General features: G+C 40.7%; 1 protein-coding gene across 1 annotated transcript; it reads left to right on the top strand.

Annotated features, from left to right (window-relative positions):
• Nucleotides 1-5,256: 5,256 nt before the first annotated feature.
• LOC308288524 (ammonium transporter Rh type C-like) lies at nt 5,257-12,168 on the top strand (the record flags this gene model as incomplete). Its single annotated transcript, XM_080729983.1, has 11 exons — nt 5,257-5,485; nt 6,810-7,002; nt 7,360-7,510; nt 7,648-7,795; nt 8,230-8,396; nt 9,031-9,168; nt 10,113-10,249; nt 10,667-10,791; nt 11,760-11,833; nt 11,943-12,016; nt 12,135-12,168. 11 exons carry the CDS (start codon nt 5,257-5,259, stop codon nt 12,166-12,168), a joined length of 1,470 nt encoding a protein of 489 aa, XP_080586109.1.
• Between the last annotated feature and the right edge of the window lie 1,796 nt (nt 12,169-13,964).

Here is a 13,964-nt window from a genome sequence, read left to right as displayed (position 1 = left end):
CACACACACACACACACACACACACACACACACACACACACACACACACACACACACACACACACACACACACACACACACACACACACACACTCACTAGTGTCAATACATTTATTATGATTATATACTACTTATATACTAAGCAGTGCTAATCTTGTCATGTTCCTCATCATAACACCAAGGATACTATGTTTTTCTTAAAGGGATATTTTGCTTTCAAACATGTTTGGGGTCATTTTAATGTCTCTGGTTTTTGTGTTTCACCGATATACGTTTCTGATTCAGTATTTAGATATTTGATATTCATTTTATCATCTATAAAAACCCATTCTACCTTCAAACTTTTAACCATGTTAGATTAATTAAAAACATCCTTGGTTCTGGTGACTGATATTGGCCTTCTAATATGTGAGGGGCCGTGTTTTTCATTTATTGTTTCAAAGAAAAAATAAATAAATAAAATTCAATAAAGAATGTGTGGAAGGCTGCTCAGATGGTTGGTCGTGATGAGCGCTCCAGGGGAGCTGTTGGGTTAATTAAGAGTCTGGGCAGACATTAATCTGTCAATGTAGAATTTGAAAAGCCTGCAGTGACACTCAATAAAGTTTTAAAGTATGTGCGTGTAATGCAATCCGGTGGCTCACCTGGTAAAGTGCATACCATCAAGGTTCAGTCCTTGCGCACCTGACCGGTGTTCAAATCCTACCCAGGGCCCTTTGCTGCATGTCCTCTGCCATGGCATGTCTCTAAAATAGTTGAAAATGGGGGTCAGTGGGCTAATAAGTGTCAATTTGGGGGTCCTTGACATGAAAACGTTTGAGAACCACTGAACTAGACAACTACTTCGTTTCAAATGTTTACTGAAGCTTTCAAATGTGTAACAGAAACAAAGGTGTGAATCCCTCCCATAAGACAAGTAGAATACAGTTAAGCCATAACAAATTACAAACAGAATCATGATCAATATTGCCAACATGACCCAAGACCAAGATGTTATTCAGATATGTCTGAATAAAGAGTTAGTGGAAAATAGTTAGTGCAAGTCATTGAAATGTAAAAGCAAATGTAAATATTTCATAAAATCATTTATAACTGTTATTAATCATTACAGTAATCAATTAATTGTTTACCTCAGAGTCATGCATGAGCTGCACCTTGACTTTTTGACCTGAATCAAATGTTTGACTGGAATGGAACACAACCAATTAGTATCACTGGAAACACCTTTGAAGGGTGTACAGTAACATTACTGGTACATAACATGTCAATATGGCTGCCATGAAAAAGGTCTATTCAAAACCTGAATGTCAAAGACTGACATGTTGAGCACATCTGAAAGCTGAGCTTTTCTAACTTAAAGGCGGCGAAAAGACAGGAGAGGAAAGAACGGAGGATGTGGCAAAGCTTTACATAGATTGTGCATTACATTCACCCATTCACACACACATTCATACACAGATGGCGGAGGAACCCATGCAAGGCACCAACCTGCTCATCGGGAGCAATTAGGGGTTCAGTGTTTTGCTCAAGGACAGCGGGGTTTCACCGGTAGGACGTAGCATGTGGAAGGAACACGTTATTCCAGCCAGTTCCTTTCCCCACGTGGTAAAAACATTTATGTGCAACATAACACATTTTCACCTTACTTTTTTAGTCCCCACAAAAAATAAAGTATGAAAGCAACGATTTATGCTGGGTGAAGATGAAAGTGAAAACGACTGACAGCAGCCAGTTATTCATAGCGAAATTATTCATGTTTTTCATGACAATTATTTCACCCTTTTCTCCCAATTTAATCTGATGATGCCAATTCCCTCATATGCTTGTCCCTTCGCTTTATTAATGCTACTCCTACAGGTGGACCTAAGAGGAGAACACAGACAACCTCATGTCTTGAGTTGAGTGAATTGATAGAAGAAGGTGTGGTTAGTCCACAGCAGTGGCGTCAGTTCAGAAAAAGCTAAGGTATGGCAACATGACTGGTGTCTTGCACGCGCGCCTTCGCGCGCGCGTGCAAGACACCAGTCACGTTGCCATACCTTAGCAACAGGCATGATACATTTATTTTAAGAAGTACATTTTCTTTTTTCCTCCGTTTCTACGGTTTCTTGGGCTGTATAGCAGCCTGTCGGTTATCAAGTGCAACTAAACTTGGCATGTTAGTAAACGTGCCACAATTAACACTAATGCATTGCACCTGTGCAGCTGACCTGCGGAACCTGGGAATAGCCTACAACATTTTGTCAAGATGGGCAGAATACAAGTGTGGAGAATATAATTAGGCCTATAATACCTTGTTAAAGTGACCATTTTGTTAAATTATGCATTTGTAGTTATTTTACTGTACTTTAACAACATAATAACCAGCACAGATAGACAAAGAGACATTCATGGACATTCAGCTGCATAGCCCTGCCATACCTAATTGACGCCCCTGGTCCACAGGCCAGTCAGTGCCATTGGCGCACATGGGAGGCAAGAAGTTTGGATAAATATATTGGAGCCAATGAGAGCCGGCTGGACCAGCTTGTGAACAAACTGTTATTTCTGAACGATTGCGTCCTTTGTCCAATCGGTTCAGAAATATAAAAGAAGACACATCACAGATTGTTTTCTAATCACTTGTTTTTAGATGTGCACACTACGTAATTTTATTGAGTCATCTACACTGCGCCATGTACCGGTATCATTTCTGGCTTGGCAGTATCGCACTTGTGCACATTAGATGCCTCAATAGTGTGTGCCAGCGGCTACGTCATTGTAGTCCTTAGCGGCCATTTCTTGTGACAAAACACAGGTGTTTCAATTGTTTGATTGCATAGAACTAATGCTATAGTCTAATCAGAACACCTGTGTAAGGCTGTGTTGTCACAAGAAATGGCCGCTCTTAGAACTACATTTGGCACACCCTATAGGATTATACATTGCCAACAGGTTCACATTGCACACATCGAAAGGCAAAGCAGCAGAAAACAATGTGTGATATGCCCTCGTCTTTTATTTTCCTGTACCAAGTATTTTACAAAGGTCTCAACATCAACAAGACCAAAGAGCAAATCATGGACTACAGGAGGCCATGCGGAGAACACACCCCCAACACACCCCCATCTACATACCTTTACAGTGAGGAAAGTAATTCCTGGGAGTACACATTCCTGAGAAACTCACCTGGGAATTTGGCCGGCGTCACGGGGGGCATGTGGGGGGCGTGAGTGGGGGTGTGACGTGTGAGGACTCAGTCGGACCATCTCACCACCTCCTCAGTCAAGACTACCAGTTAGGCACGGTGGCCAGGGGCGTCACAAGGGGTAGGAAGTGGGACTGAGTTAGTGGGGCCCAAGGTGGAGGGGCCCTAGTAACTTTAGCTATTGAAAAATAGCAGATATACAAGCTCACAGCGCGGCACCGAGTGCCGCGCTGCGAGCTTGTAGATCTGCTATTTTTGAAAAGTCGTGAAAATGTGCGCAAATCTTTGAATATATGCATTTTTTAAGTGAACATTTGTAACTCAAATTTTGCTTCTGGTGGTTCCCTGGAACTAAATATTTTGAGATGGGGGGTCCTTCACATGAAAAAGTTTGAGCATCACTGACATGGAAACATAGGTTTCTTGGCATTTTCATGATTTTTCAAAAATAGCAGATCTACAAGCTCGCAGCGCGGCACTCGGTGCCGCGCTGTGAGCTTGTATATCTGCTATTTTTCAATATAGTTAACATTCATGGGGGGCCCGCAGTGAATCCTTGTACCCAGGGCCCAGAATTTGGTGTGACGCCCCTGCCTCGCAGCTAGAACCCTAGGTGGGGTTGGTGAAAGGGAGCGATTCTTTGTGGAGTTTACTCCCCGTGTCCCCTAGGGTAGGTACCCTCACAAAAACATGCAGTAATCCTGGTCTCTATACTGCCTCCCCCGGTTAGTCGGAGCTATAGGGGAAAGGAACTGGTTGGACTAACGTGTTCCTTGCACGTGCTACGGGAGAGTAGCGCCCAGGATTACATCTTTTCGGCAATTGGCACTAGGTGAAAAATAGGTTACAAAATCGTGGGATGTACATACTGTATATACTAGTAAGACGCCTCAGGGATTGACCTCAGGTCAATTCTTGGCCTTCTGGCCAGTGATCGGACCAGTTACCCATACCGGTATATGGAGACCCCTGCATGATAGACAACAATGTTATGTCAAAACATGCCCATATATGGGCATTACCAAATATGGGCATTCCCAGATATGTCCTTAATATTGATGACATTGGGACAGGGATCTCCATATACAGTATGGGCATAAAACGTATGTTAATTAGTAAAGCCAAGCAGGGCCTTGGCGAGTTAGGGCCTGGGTTTGATGCCTGGGGACTGGGGAGCCACACAGATATGGGCCATGTCTTGGCCATCTGGCCAGTGATATATATCGATGACATCAGGGATATTCATATATGGTAAAAGGGATTCTGGGGAATACCCATATATGGACTTTATAGGTGATGTCACCTGTGATGTCACAGTGACAAGGGAACCAACCCATAGACTGTAAAAATGTGTACTGACTGACTGACACAGACAGACGGAGATAAGCTGCGACATTTCTCATGCAACCTTCGGTGAAGTTCGGTCACAGTTATTATTTTTTATTTTATAGTGTTTTGGCGTCAAGCCGTCCTCAACGTGCTAAGAAAGTGGTCAGTGGTGTTGTGTGTACCGGATGGGACTGATAGACCCCATACTTACACTCCTTGGCAGTAGCCTAGATTACTAAAGGCACATTACTATATATCAGGCACATAAACAAGCTGGCCAAAGCAAAGAAATATAACCTTGGGAGACACTAATAACCAACCCAACCCGCTTTTTATAACTGTTTTATCACAAAATAAAATGGAAAAAGAAATTAATAACTATATAACGAATGGTCATTATCAAAGGCAAACCATCATCAGATTCAATACAAATGGAATCCCTTCTAAGATTAATGTCTGAGTAATGACACATGGCCAGTGTGTTGTTGCATTCGTGTGTGCAATGCAAATCACGTGCATGTGTTCCCTGCTGCATGAGCTACAGCACATGTTTTAAGAATGTTACGATCAGGGGCTAACTCTGGGTCAGGACATCTACTGTACAGGTACTGTAAGGTGGTGCTCTAAGAGGACACGCCTCTCCAAAGGCCCATATATACCTGCTGTGATTCTTGCAAGTGTCATGAGCACAGGCAGACTGAGAGGTGATCAGAACATCCTTCATCTTCAGAAGCAGCACCATGGGGAACTGTGTGCAAGGAGCGAAGAACTTCTTCTGCCGGCCGAAGAACACCAATGTCCGTGTCAGCTTGCCAGCAGTGGCCATGGTATGGCAGATTGCCATGATCATCCTATTTGGAGTCTTCATCCGTTATGATGATGAATCGGACACAGGAAAATGGATCGAGCACAAACATCATTACAACATTACCAGCGATGCCGAAAATGACTTCTACTTCAGATATCCAAGTGAGTATATGAATTAAGAACTTCACTTGGAAACTCACTTGTATCTTTTAGTTGGATATTTTGCATTTAATTTCTGGACACAATATTATTTAACCAAGATAGTCCCACTACTAGTTCATTTCATGAACAGGTGTAGCCTAAATTAAAAACATTGAAATTATCATATTAAGAAATCCACCTTGTATTCTTTAATTGTGTATAAAAAAAGCATTATCAAAATCAATTTAGTGAATTTCAAATTACTCAACATATTCCATAGCTATACAGTATATATCCCATCTCACCTACAGTGATATTTTAAAGTGGAAATCCTTCATAAAACAGAAAATACTTACTTAACCCATTTCCAGTTATTTAAATGTTATGAATATTCACTATTGTATTACAATGCTACTCCTCAAGAGTCCAGTATTATGTGTTGACCTAGGTCATCTCTTGATCTTTTGAGTTAGCACTAAATATGAACCAGATTTACAGAATGCATATGCTGCTTGTTTGACTCTCAATTTTTGCCTTCCTTGGCAGTAATACTATGTTACTGTGTACTGCGAGAGAGTATTGCTTTCATTTGATTGACAAGTTAAAGATGATCATAGAGAACATACATTGTTATGTAGATTGTTGAGCAGCTGAACTGTGACTAAAGGGAAATGGAATGCCTTGCACTTGCTTCCACACAATGCAAAAATATCAGCTTTATATTGAGCATAAAATGCCACTTTTACTTTTAAAATCTTTCTATTTTAATTGGATATACCATTGCTTGTTGAGGTATGCCTCATTTGAAACGCTTAGGCCTATTGGTTCTGAAGTGAAACATGCCATTGTGGATTATAGTGGGTTATTACAAATTATTTAGAGATCTTGTAATGTATGTGAACCCCTCCAATTTGTATTAGATTACCACAATTTCCCATTCATTGAACTGTTACTATGTACATTTGCTGACATATTAATTAATAATTCATATAGGAAGATACATATTTTGAATTGTTGCTGAACCGATGTGGATATTATTCACTAATACACTCCATTTCAGGGTAAATGCAGGCACACACCAATAACATTAATAATTTTGATACACATTGTACGTTCAATGTAGGTGCACCTAAGATTTTAATAGCCAACAGTTATCAATGCCTTCTAATTGAACATACCAACAACAATAAATGTTCTTGCCTGCAGATGACACATCTGTGAAAAGGATAATCTTACCACAGTTGTGACTCAACTGGGATATATTCCAACGCAGTTTAGCCTGTGACTTCAAATAAAGCCTAATCCACACTACATATAAATGAACCACAACACTCTTTGTTCCCAGGCTTCCAGGACGTCCATGTCATGATCTTTGTTGGCTTCGGCTTCCTCATGACTTTCCTGAAACGCTACAGCTTCGGCGCTGTGGGATTCAACTTTCTGATTGCAGCTTTTGGTGTCCAATGGGCTCTTCTTATGCAAGGCTGGTTTCATTCTCTCGACCACACAACAGGAAAGATCTACATCGGAGTTGAGAGGTAAGTGCTTTCCTAGAAAACAGAACTGTGCATGCCATAAATCTGTCAAGATGAGTTTATTACTTTAACTTGGTACAGCTCCTACATACAATAGGCTATATCATTGTATGAACATAGTTATGTAACATACTGTAGATGGTTCATTCATCACTCCTGTCACTTTTGAGTACACTACACGTCTCGTGTTTTTCCTTTGTTGTACCGGTTTGGTGAATATGTCATTCTTCTCATACTTTCATCTTCTGAAAAAGATTAAGATCTATAGTACAAGTTACTCTGCTCAAAGTCTAACAGTGACTTGCTCATCATTAAATCATATATCTTGTCCTCCACCCACCCCACCCAACCCTTGTTCAGTCTCATCAATGCAGATTTCTGTGTAGCTGGCTGTCTGATAGCCTACGGCGCCTGCCTGGGAAAAGTCAGTCCAGTGCAGCTATTGGTTCTCACCCTATTTGGTGTCACGTTGTTTGCTGTGGAAGAGTACATTATCCTCAGCCTCCTACATGTGAGTCCCACGAATTACACAACACAGAGCGATCATTTCCAATGGGCAGTTATCTCCTGAAACAGTTGTTTCAGTTGTATGTTATCCATTGATAAATGTAAATATTGAGATTCTAAAATAATTATAATTCTGTACAGTGCAGAGATGCTGGTGGCTCCATGGTGATTCATTGCTTCGGAGGGTATTACGGCCTGGCCATCTCCTGGGTCCTCTACCGGCCAAACCTACACCAGAGCAGCGGCCGCAACGGTTCTGTCTACCACTCTGATGTGTTTGCCATGATTGGTGAGTTGGAAATGTCTGACTATCTTCAGTCTTGTTTATGGGCAGGCAGCCAGCAGGGGAGGGTGATCTCTGTCGCTTCAATATGACTCTTGCAAGTTCAGCAGGGAGTGGAACTGGACTCCTCCTCAAATGTTACTTCCTCCCAGTGAAACTCTAACTGCCAGTTGAAAAGAAACGTCTGGTAACTCCATGTGTACCAGAGAGGAGACATGTGGGTAATTACACCCTCCTCAAGACCAACAAGAAGGAGTTGGCAGTGATAGGGATGACTAAAATTGCGTATAAAATGAAAAACAAAAAAAATCAAAAAAGCTGTTTCTTTGTTTTTCTATATTCAACATGTTGTCAGTGTTTGATGTCTTTGTAATGCACTGTGTTGTGTGTTAATTGTAATGAATGATGACCGAATCCTATTGTCCTATTGACCCTCCCAGGCACACTGTTTCTGTGGATGTTCTGGCCCAGTTTCAACGGTGCTATCACAGACCACGGTGACGGACAGCACAGGACAGCCATTAACACTTACCTGGCCCTGGCCTCCTGTGTTCTTACCACTGTATGCATCTCCAGCGCATCCCAGAAGGGGGGCAAACTTGATATGGTAAGCAACTAAGAGCTACTCTTATTTAATCACTTTAAACTGGCGTCCCTGCTTTGGGCATAGGCAAACATTCTTAACATTATTAAAATGTTCAAACATTTTTAAACAAAATAGGGCTTAAAGGACCATTTCACCCTTTCAATCTTTCTCCATGCTCATAACATTGCATAATTGTTCTGTACTCACTCTGTGTCTCAGAGGAGGGATAGTTCAGAAACCTGCCTATCAGTGACATCAGCGCTGGGGATTCCAAGCTAAGAGAAAGAGAAAGTTAGCCATTGCCATTGTTCTCTGATTAATAAAGAATACATTTACGAAATCTTGTTTGAAAGGATCAAAATGTCTACCGATGTCACTGGTAGGCGGGTTTCTGAACTGTCCACATTCCTCCTCTGAGACTCAGGCAGAGTAGACAAAAAGGGTACCACATTATCATGAGCGTGTAATAGTGAGGACCAATTATATGAAGATAGGTTGAAAACGGATGGTGACATTAATTTAAGTGTTTAAAAGCAGAAGTTGTATTACATAAAATGAGAAGAACAATCAAACTACATGATCATATAGTTGACATTCAATGGTTCTTATGGCTATCTGAGGATATGTGTTTGACTGACATGCTCCTTTGTGACAGGTACATATCCAGAATGCTACTCTGGCAGGTGGCGTTGCCATGGGAACGTCGGCTGAGTTCATGATCACTCCATACGGGGCACTGATTGTGGGCTTCTGCTGTGGCATCATCTCCACCTTCGGCTACGTTGTTGTCTCTGTGAGCATGCAAATTATTCATTCGATTATGTCATGTGAAACCAACAGGGACGTGCTGGGCCCCTGATTCAGCCCGGGAAAAAGAGTTGGAGAGGCCCTTTTTTTTATTTTTTCGTCGTTGTCGGGTGGAAACCTTATATGTCCAAAACCGTTTGTTTTGTATTTATCATTTTAAAAATAATTTAAACTAGTGAAAACAGCCGATCTACAAGCACACAACGCCTCGCACCGTGAGGCGTTGTGTGCTTGTAGATCTGCTGTTTTCACTACTTTTGTGCAACAGCCTTATATGATGAAGAAGGGCTTTGCTTGTTACATTTGAAACTTGAAGATACGAGGTTTCAGCCCGACAGTGATGATTTACTTTGTTTGCCGCCCAGCCCCCAAAATGGAACGAAGTCCGACATTTTATTTAATTTTTTTCCTAATGGCCAGCCTGGACCGGCCGGGAATGAACCGGCCGTTCGGGAGTTGTCCCGCTTTTCCCAATGGCCAGCACGTCCCTGATTATGTCATGTGAAACCAAGCACAGGATGTCTGTTGTCTAACCCTCAAATATACACAGTTAAATCCTCAGTGTTAATTTCACCACCAAGAGAGTACAAATGGAACCAAATGGATGGGTCCATTTGCTTTCATTTGTAATCACTTCGGAATGAAATGAACACAATTTGATTTACAGTGTAGCACAGTGAGTTAAGTCACCAGTGCCTGGAGTAGGGGAGTGTCCCCTGGGTGCTGTGCTGGTTAAAAATACAAATTTGATTGCTCAGAAAAAGTTGGTCATTCTTCTGTGACAGTTTTCTTTGTTCTTATTTTCTCTTTGAAAGTGGGTTGGGTGGTGTCAAATCGTTCTGCTATGTGCTTAGCTTACTCCATGTCATTTTGACAAAAGGCCTTGCATGACAAGTAAGTAACACACAACTGTCTCCTCCTGCCTCCCAGCCATGGATGGAGAAATACTTGAAGATCCAAGATACTTGTGGCGTCCACAACCTGCATGCTGTACCAGGGATGCTGGGAGGCTTTACCGGAGCCATCGTTGCTGCAGCTGCCACTGAAGCAGTCTATACAAGGGAGGGGTGAGTGGAACACACACACACACACACACACACACACACACACACACACACACACACACACACACACACACACACACACACACACACACACACACACACACACACACACACACACACACACACACACTGATGTCACAGTCCAGTGACCAGGCTTTGTTCCTCTTCCATGAGACAGCAGAATTTAAACACTTTGTCTCCTCAGAAATGTTTATTCTTTAGTAATTGCGGTAAAAAAAAATGAATAAATCCTAATACAAGAAAAAACCTTGAGAATTTAAGTTACTAACATACTTACATTTACTAGAATAATTGTTAAAGCATGCAGTATTATTGTCAAAAAATGACCCTTTCACTTTCTTATTCAGATTGAGTGTATAGTGTAATCTGATTAGATATATTATGCCCCATTCTTCACAGGTTGGTCAACACCTTTGATTTTGAAGGGGACTTTGCAGACAGAACTGTGGGGACGCAGGGCGGCTTCCAAGCTGCTGGGACATGTGTGTCAATTGCATTTGGACTTGGTGGAGGATGTCTCGTTGGTAAGTGTGGAAGTATAGACAATACAATTGACTAATGTCAACTGGAATTTAGCATGATCACCTTGGCACACCTAAACCTAACACACCCATTATTATGTTTTATTAGCTGCAACTGAGTTACTGACACATCACATAACCTCAAAGCTCAGTTATTTTTAACCATAAAATGACATTGAACTCATAACCTTGGCTAAGGTTCAGTCAATTCCACTTTCTAACAGTACATACTGTTGGTAAACCACAAATCAAACTACAAATCAAAACCACTTTTTTCAACAGTGGTTGGGAAGCCATTCTTTTTTTTATCCGTGTCAGAAGCTTCTTTGGTTTTATAGACTAGGACTAGTACCGGTAAATACTGTATCAACACAAGTGGTGACAAAGCAACAGCCAACAAGTCATTTTCAATAGAAGTCAGCATAATGAAGCTACATACCCTCGATAGCCTACTCTCAAGGAAACCAGACTTCCACAATCAAAAATCAGATAATCTGTACTTCATCCTCCTAAGAGTTTGTCCCAGGAAGCTGTCATCTATTTGTCATTTTAAATATCTTTACAATATCTTTTAGAATTTCCATTTTGAGGCTTTGACTAACAAATCAAGTTTAGCACTTCCACTGCTGCATTTATAATCTTATCAAGCTTAATGTCTTAAAGGAGTAGTTCACCCCAAAATGTTTTTTTTTCCTATTCCTAAAACAATAATTTGATTACTATAAATGTACCTCCATTGATCCCGGATGGGGACCCGAATGCATTTGGGTCCCCATCCAGAATTGATGGAGGTAAATGAACTATAATCAAATTGTTTAATTGCTTAATGCGACAAATACAAAAAAGTATTATTGAACTCAAGTCTCCATGGTGTGAGTAATCAATAGAAAAAAAGTCATTTTGGGGGTGAATTACTCCTTTAAAATGTGAGAAGACTGAAGGTGATAACATCCATTCTTCTGTCTTCACAGGCTTGATCCTGAGGTTCCCTTGCTGGGGAGACCCTGCTGATGACAACTGCTTTGAGGATGAGGTTTACTGGGAGGTCGGTGCTATTCAGTGTCTTACCACTAGATGACAGTATTGTCTCATTTAATTGGAATGCTACAGTATATTTTCTTGTCAATGTTCTGATCAAGTGTGTTTCTCCTCAGCTTCCGGAAGAGGAGGAGTCTATCCCTCCTGTTCTGGAATACAACAACCATATGATACATAAGCAACAAGAAATGTAAGTCCTACTCTTCCCCAGCAAGAAACAAATACGTTTTATTTGACAATAATAACCCTGTTAATTGGACATCTTTTCATAACTAAAATACATTTTAATTAAGCACTTCTGACTACAGGTCTGAGTCCAATTTCTCTGTGGATCAAAGCTAGAGCATCCAGGAAACAGCCCTGAAGTTTGAAGGACCTAGCCTCTTGTTGTCAGCCTCTTTCACACACAACACCACCACCACCACCACCACCACCACCACCAGGGAGTGGTGTTGAGGGCTGGAACCCAGGCAATGAAGGACCCTCCCTGATAAAGAAGGACATTCATATAGGAGCACAGTTGTTTGATTTTCCTGTGAAGTTTGCTGGATCCTAGATTTGCCATTGTTCCCTCAAATCATATATACTTTAAACTATTTTCTTATTCAATTATTAGAAGCCTACAGTGAGCAAAATAGGCTACATTGCCAGATCATTGAAGGAGAAGAAAAGCCTGCACTCTCGTAGCCACGATGCAATATTTATTTACAGAAGAGAAATCCAATTTCTTATTATGTCATTATTATATGACCCACATCAGACATAAAATGGGCATCTGTAGAGAGCCAGGGAATCCAGAATACTTGTGAATGTAATTTAAGTTGTTATTATAACTCCACTGCACAGAGGAATAAGTAACTGTGTTGTATGTATTATCTTGAAATGCTTCACAACTTAAATCTTATTTGCCTTAAGACATTTAAATTTTTGAGATTATAATTCAGTGACACTGTAATATACTTTGATGTTGTGACTTAGTCACCATGGATGTTGTAAAAAATATTTTAAATATATCTGTGTGTTGTGGACACATCTATTGGAATTTAGTTTGTGTAACAAACACAATATCATGAAGTATTTTCCAATTGATTTGCATGCATAATTTATATGGGAGAAGTAATTATAGTATTTAAACTAAGAGTTGAAGATCTTAAATAGTTATAAGTAACTCTGTGTGTGTATACAGTACACACAATATATATCTCCTATACCTATTAAGGATGTGTTGTTGCCATAAATATGACGCATTTTATGTTCTGTTGAATGTGTGAACATCTGTTTGTCTAACTGAATTGTAGCCAACAGAATGATGAATGAATATTTTCTGTATCTTCTTATTGTTCTTTTTTTTTGGACTATGAAGAAGCTTTGTAAATACACTGCTATTATGTGTCTTGAAATATCACTGTGACTTTAATAAAGGTGCTTTCAAACTGTATGATTTGAGGCTTCACAAGAGCGTTTATACAGTAGAACCACACGTTTAACTGGCAGACCTATAACACATTCTTGTAGGCTAGATGAGCATATGTGTGGGTGTGGATCGCTAAAAGAGAGGGGCTGAACTAGTCTGGGGCTCTGGGTCCATGTGGTCAATGGTCATCAGACTTGATACCCTGGGGGCAAACCTCCTCACTCCTTCCATTCTGATGTTAATGCAGGCCAGACAGGGTCATTTCCTGACCAAACACTGTGACACTGATGAACTCTAAACGCACTGTGTGGACTTTGGCTTTATGCTGCCATGATAGGTTTGCTGGTGGCTGGAGTTTTATTGAGTGAAGAGGCCTCTACAATGACTGGGAGGGTTACATGAGTTAACCAGGAGGTTACAACACCAGGGTCAAATACTTCAGAGAATCTTGTCTTTAAGACGAGAGTTGCTGTAAAATGAAATAAAAATGTGCACTACCTTTTACCTTGTTATAGACTTATACAAATATATTCGAGTGACATGTGGAAAGGAATGATGAGCCAGAGTTGACAAGTTTGCAGTGGCTTGATTACTCGATGAGTGATTATTAAGTATAATAATGAAGTCAGTATAAGCTATGACACCTCATCTTGTACATAAAGCACCGCTCAAAAATAATTATAACTGTGTTTTCAGGCCAGGGCGCTATGTGGCCCTCATCTAG

The sequence above is a fragment of the Nannobrachium achirus genome (genome assembly GCF_963921795.1).
Source record: "Nannobrachium achirus genome assembly, chromosome: 7".
Classification (NCBI taxonomy): domain Eukaryota; kingdom Metazoa; phylum Chordata; class Actinopteri; order Myctophiformes; family Myctophidae; genus Nannobrachium; species Nannobrachium achirus.
The sequence above is the reverse complement of the archived record's forward strand: the minus strand, read 5'-3'. Positions and strand labels throughout refer to the sequence as shown.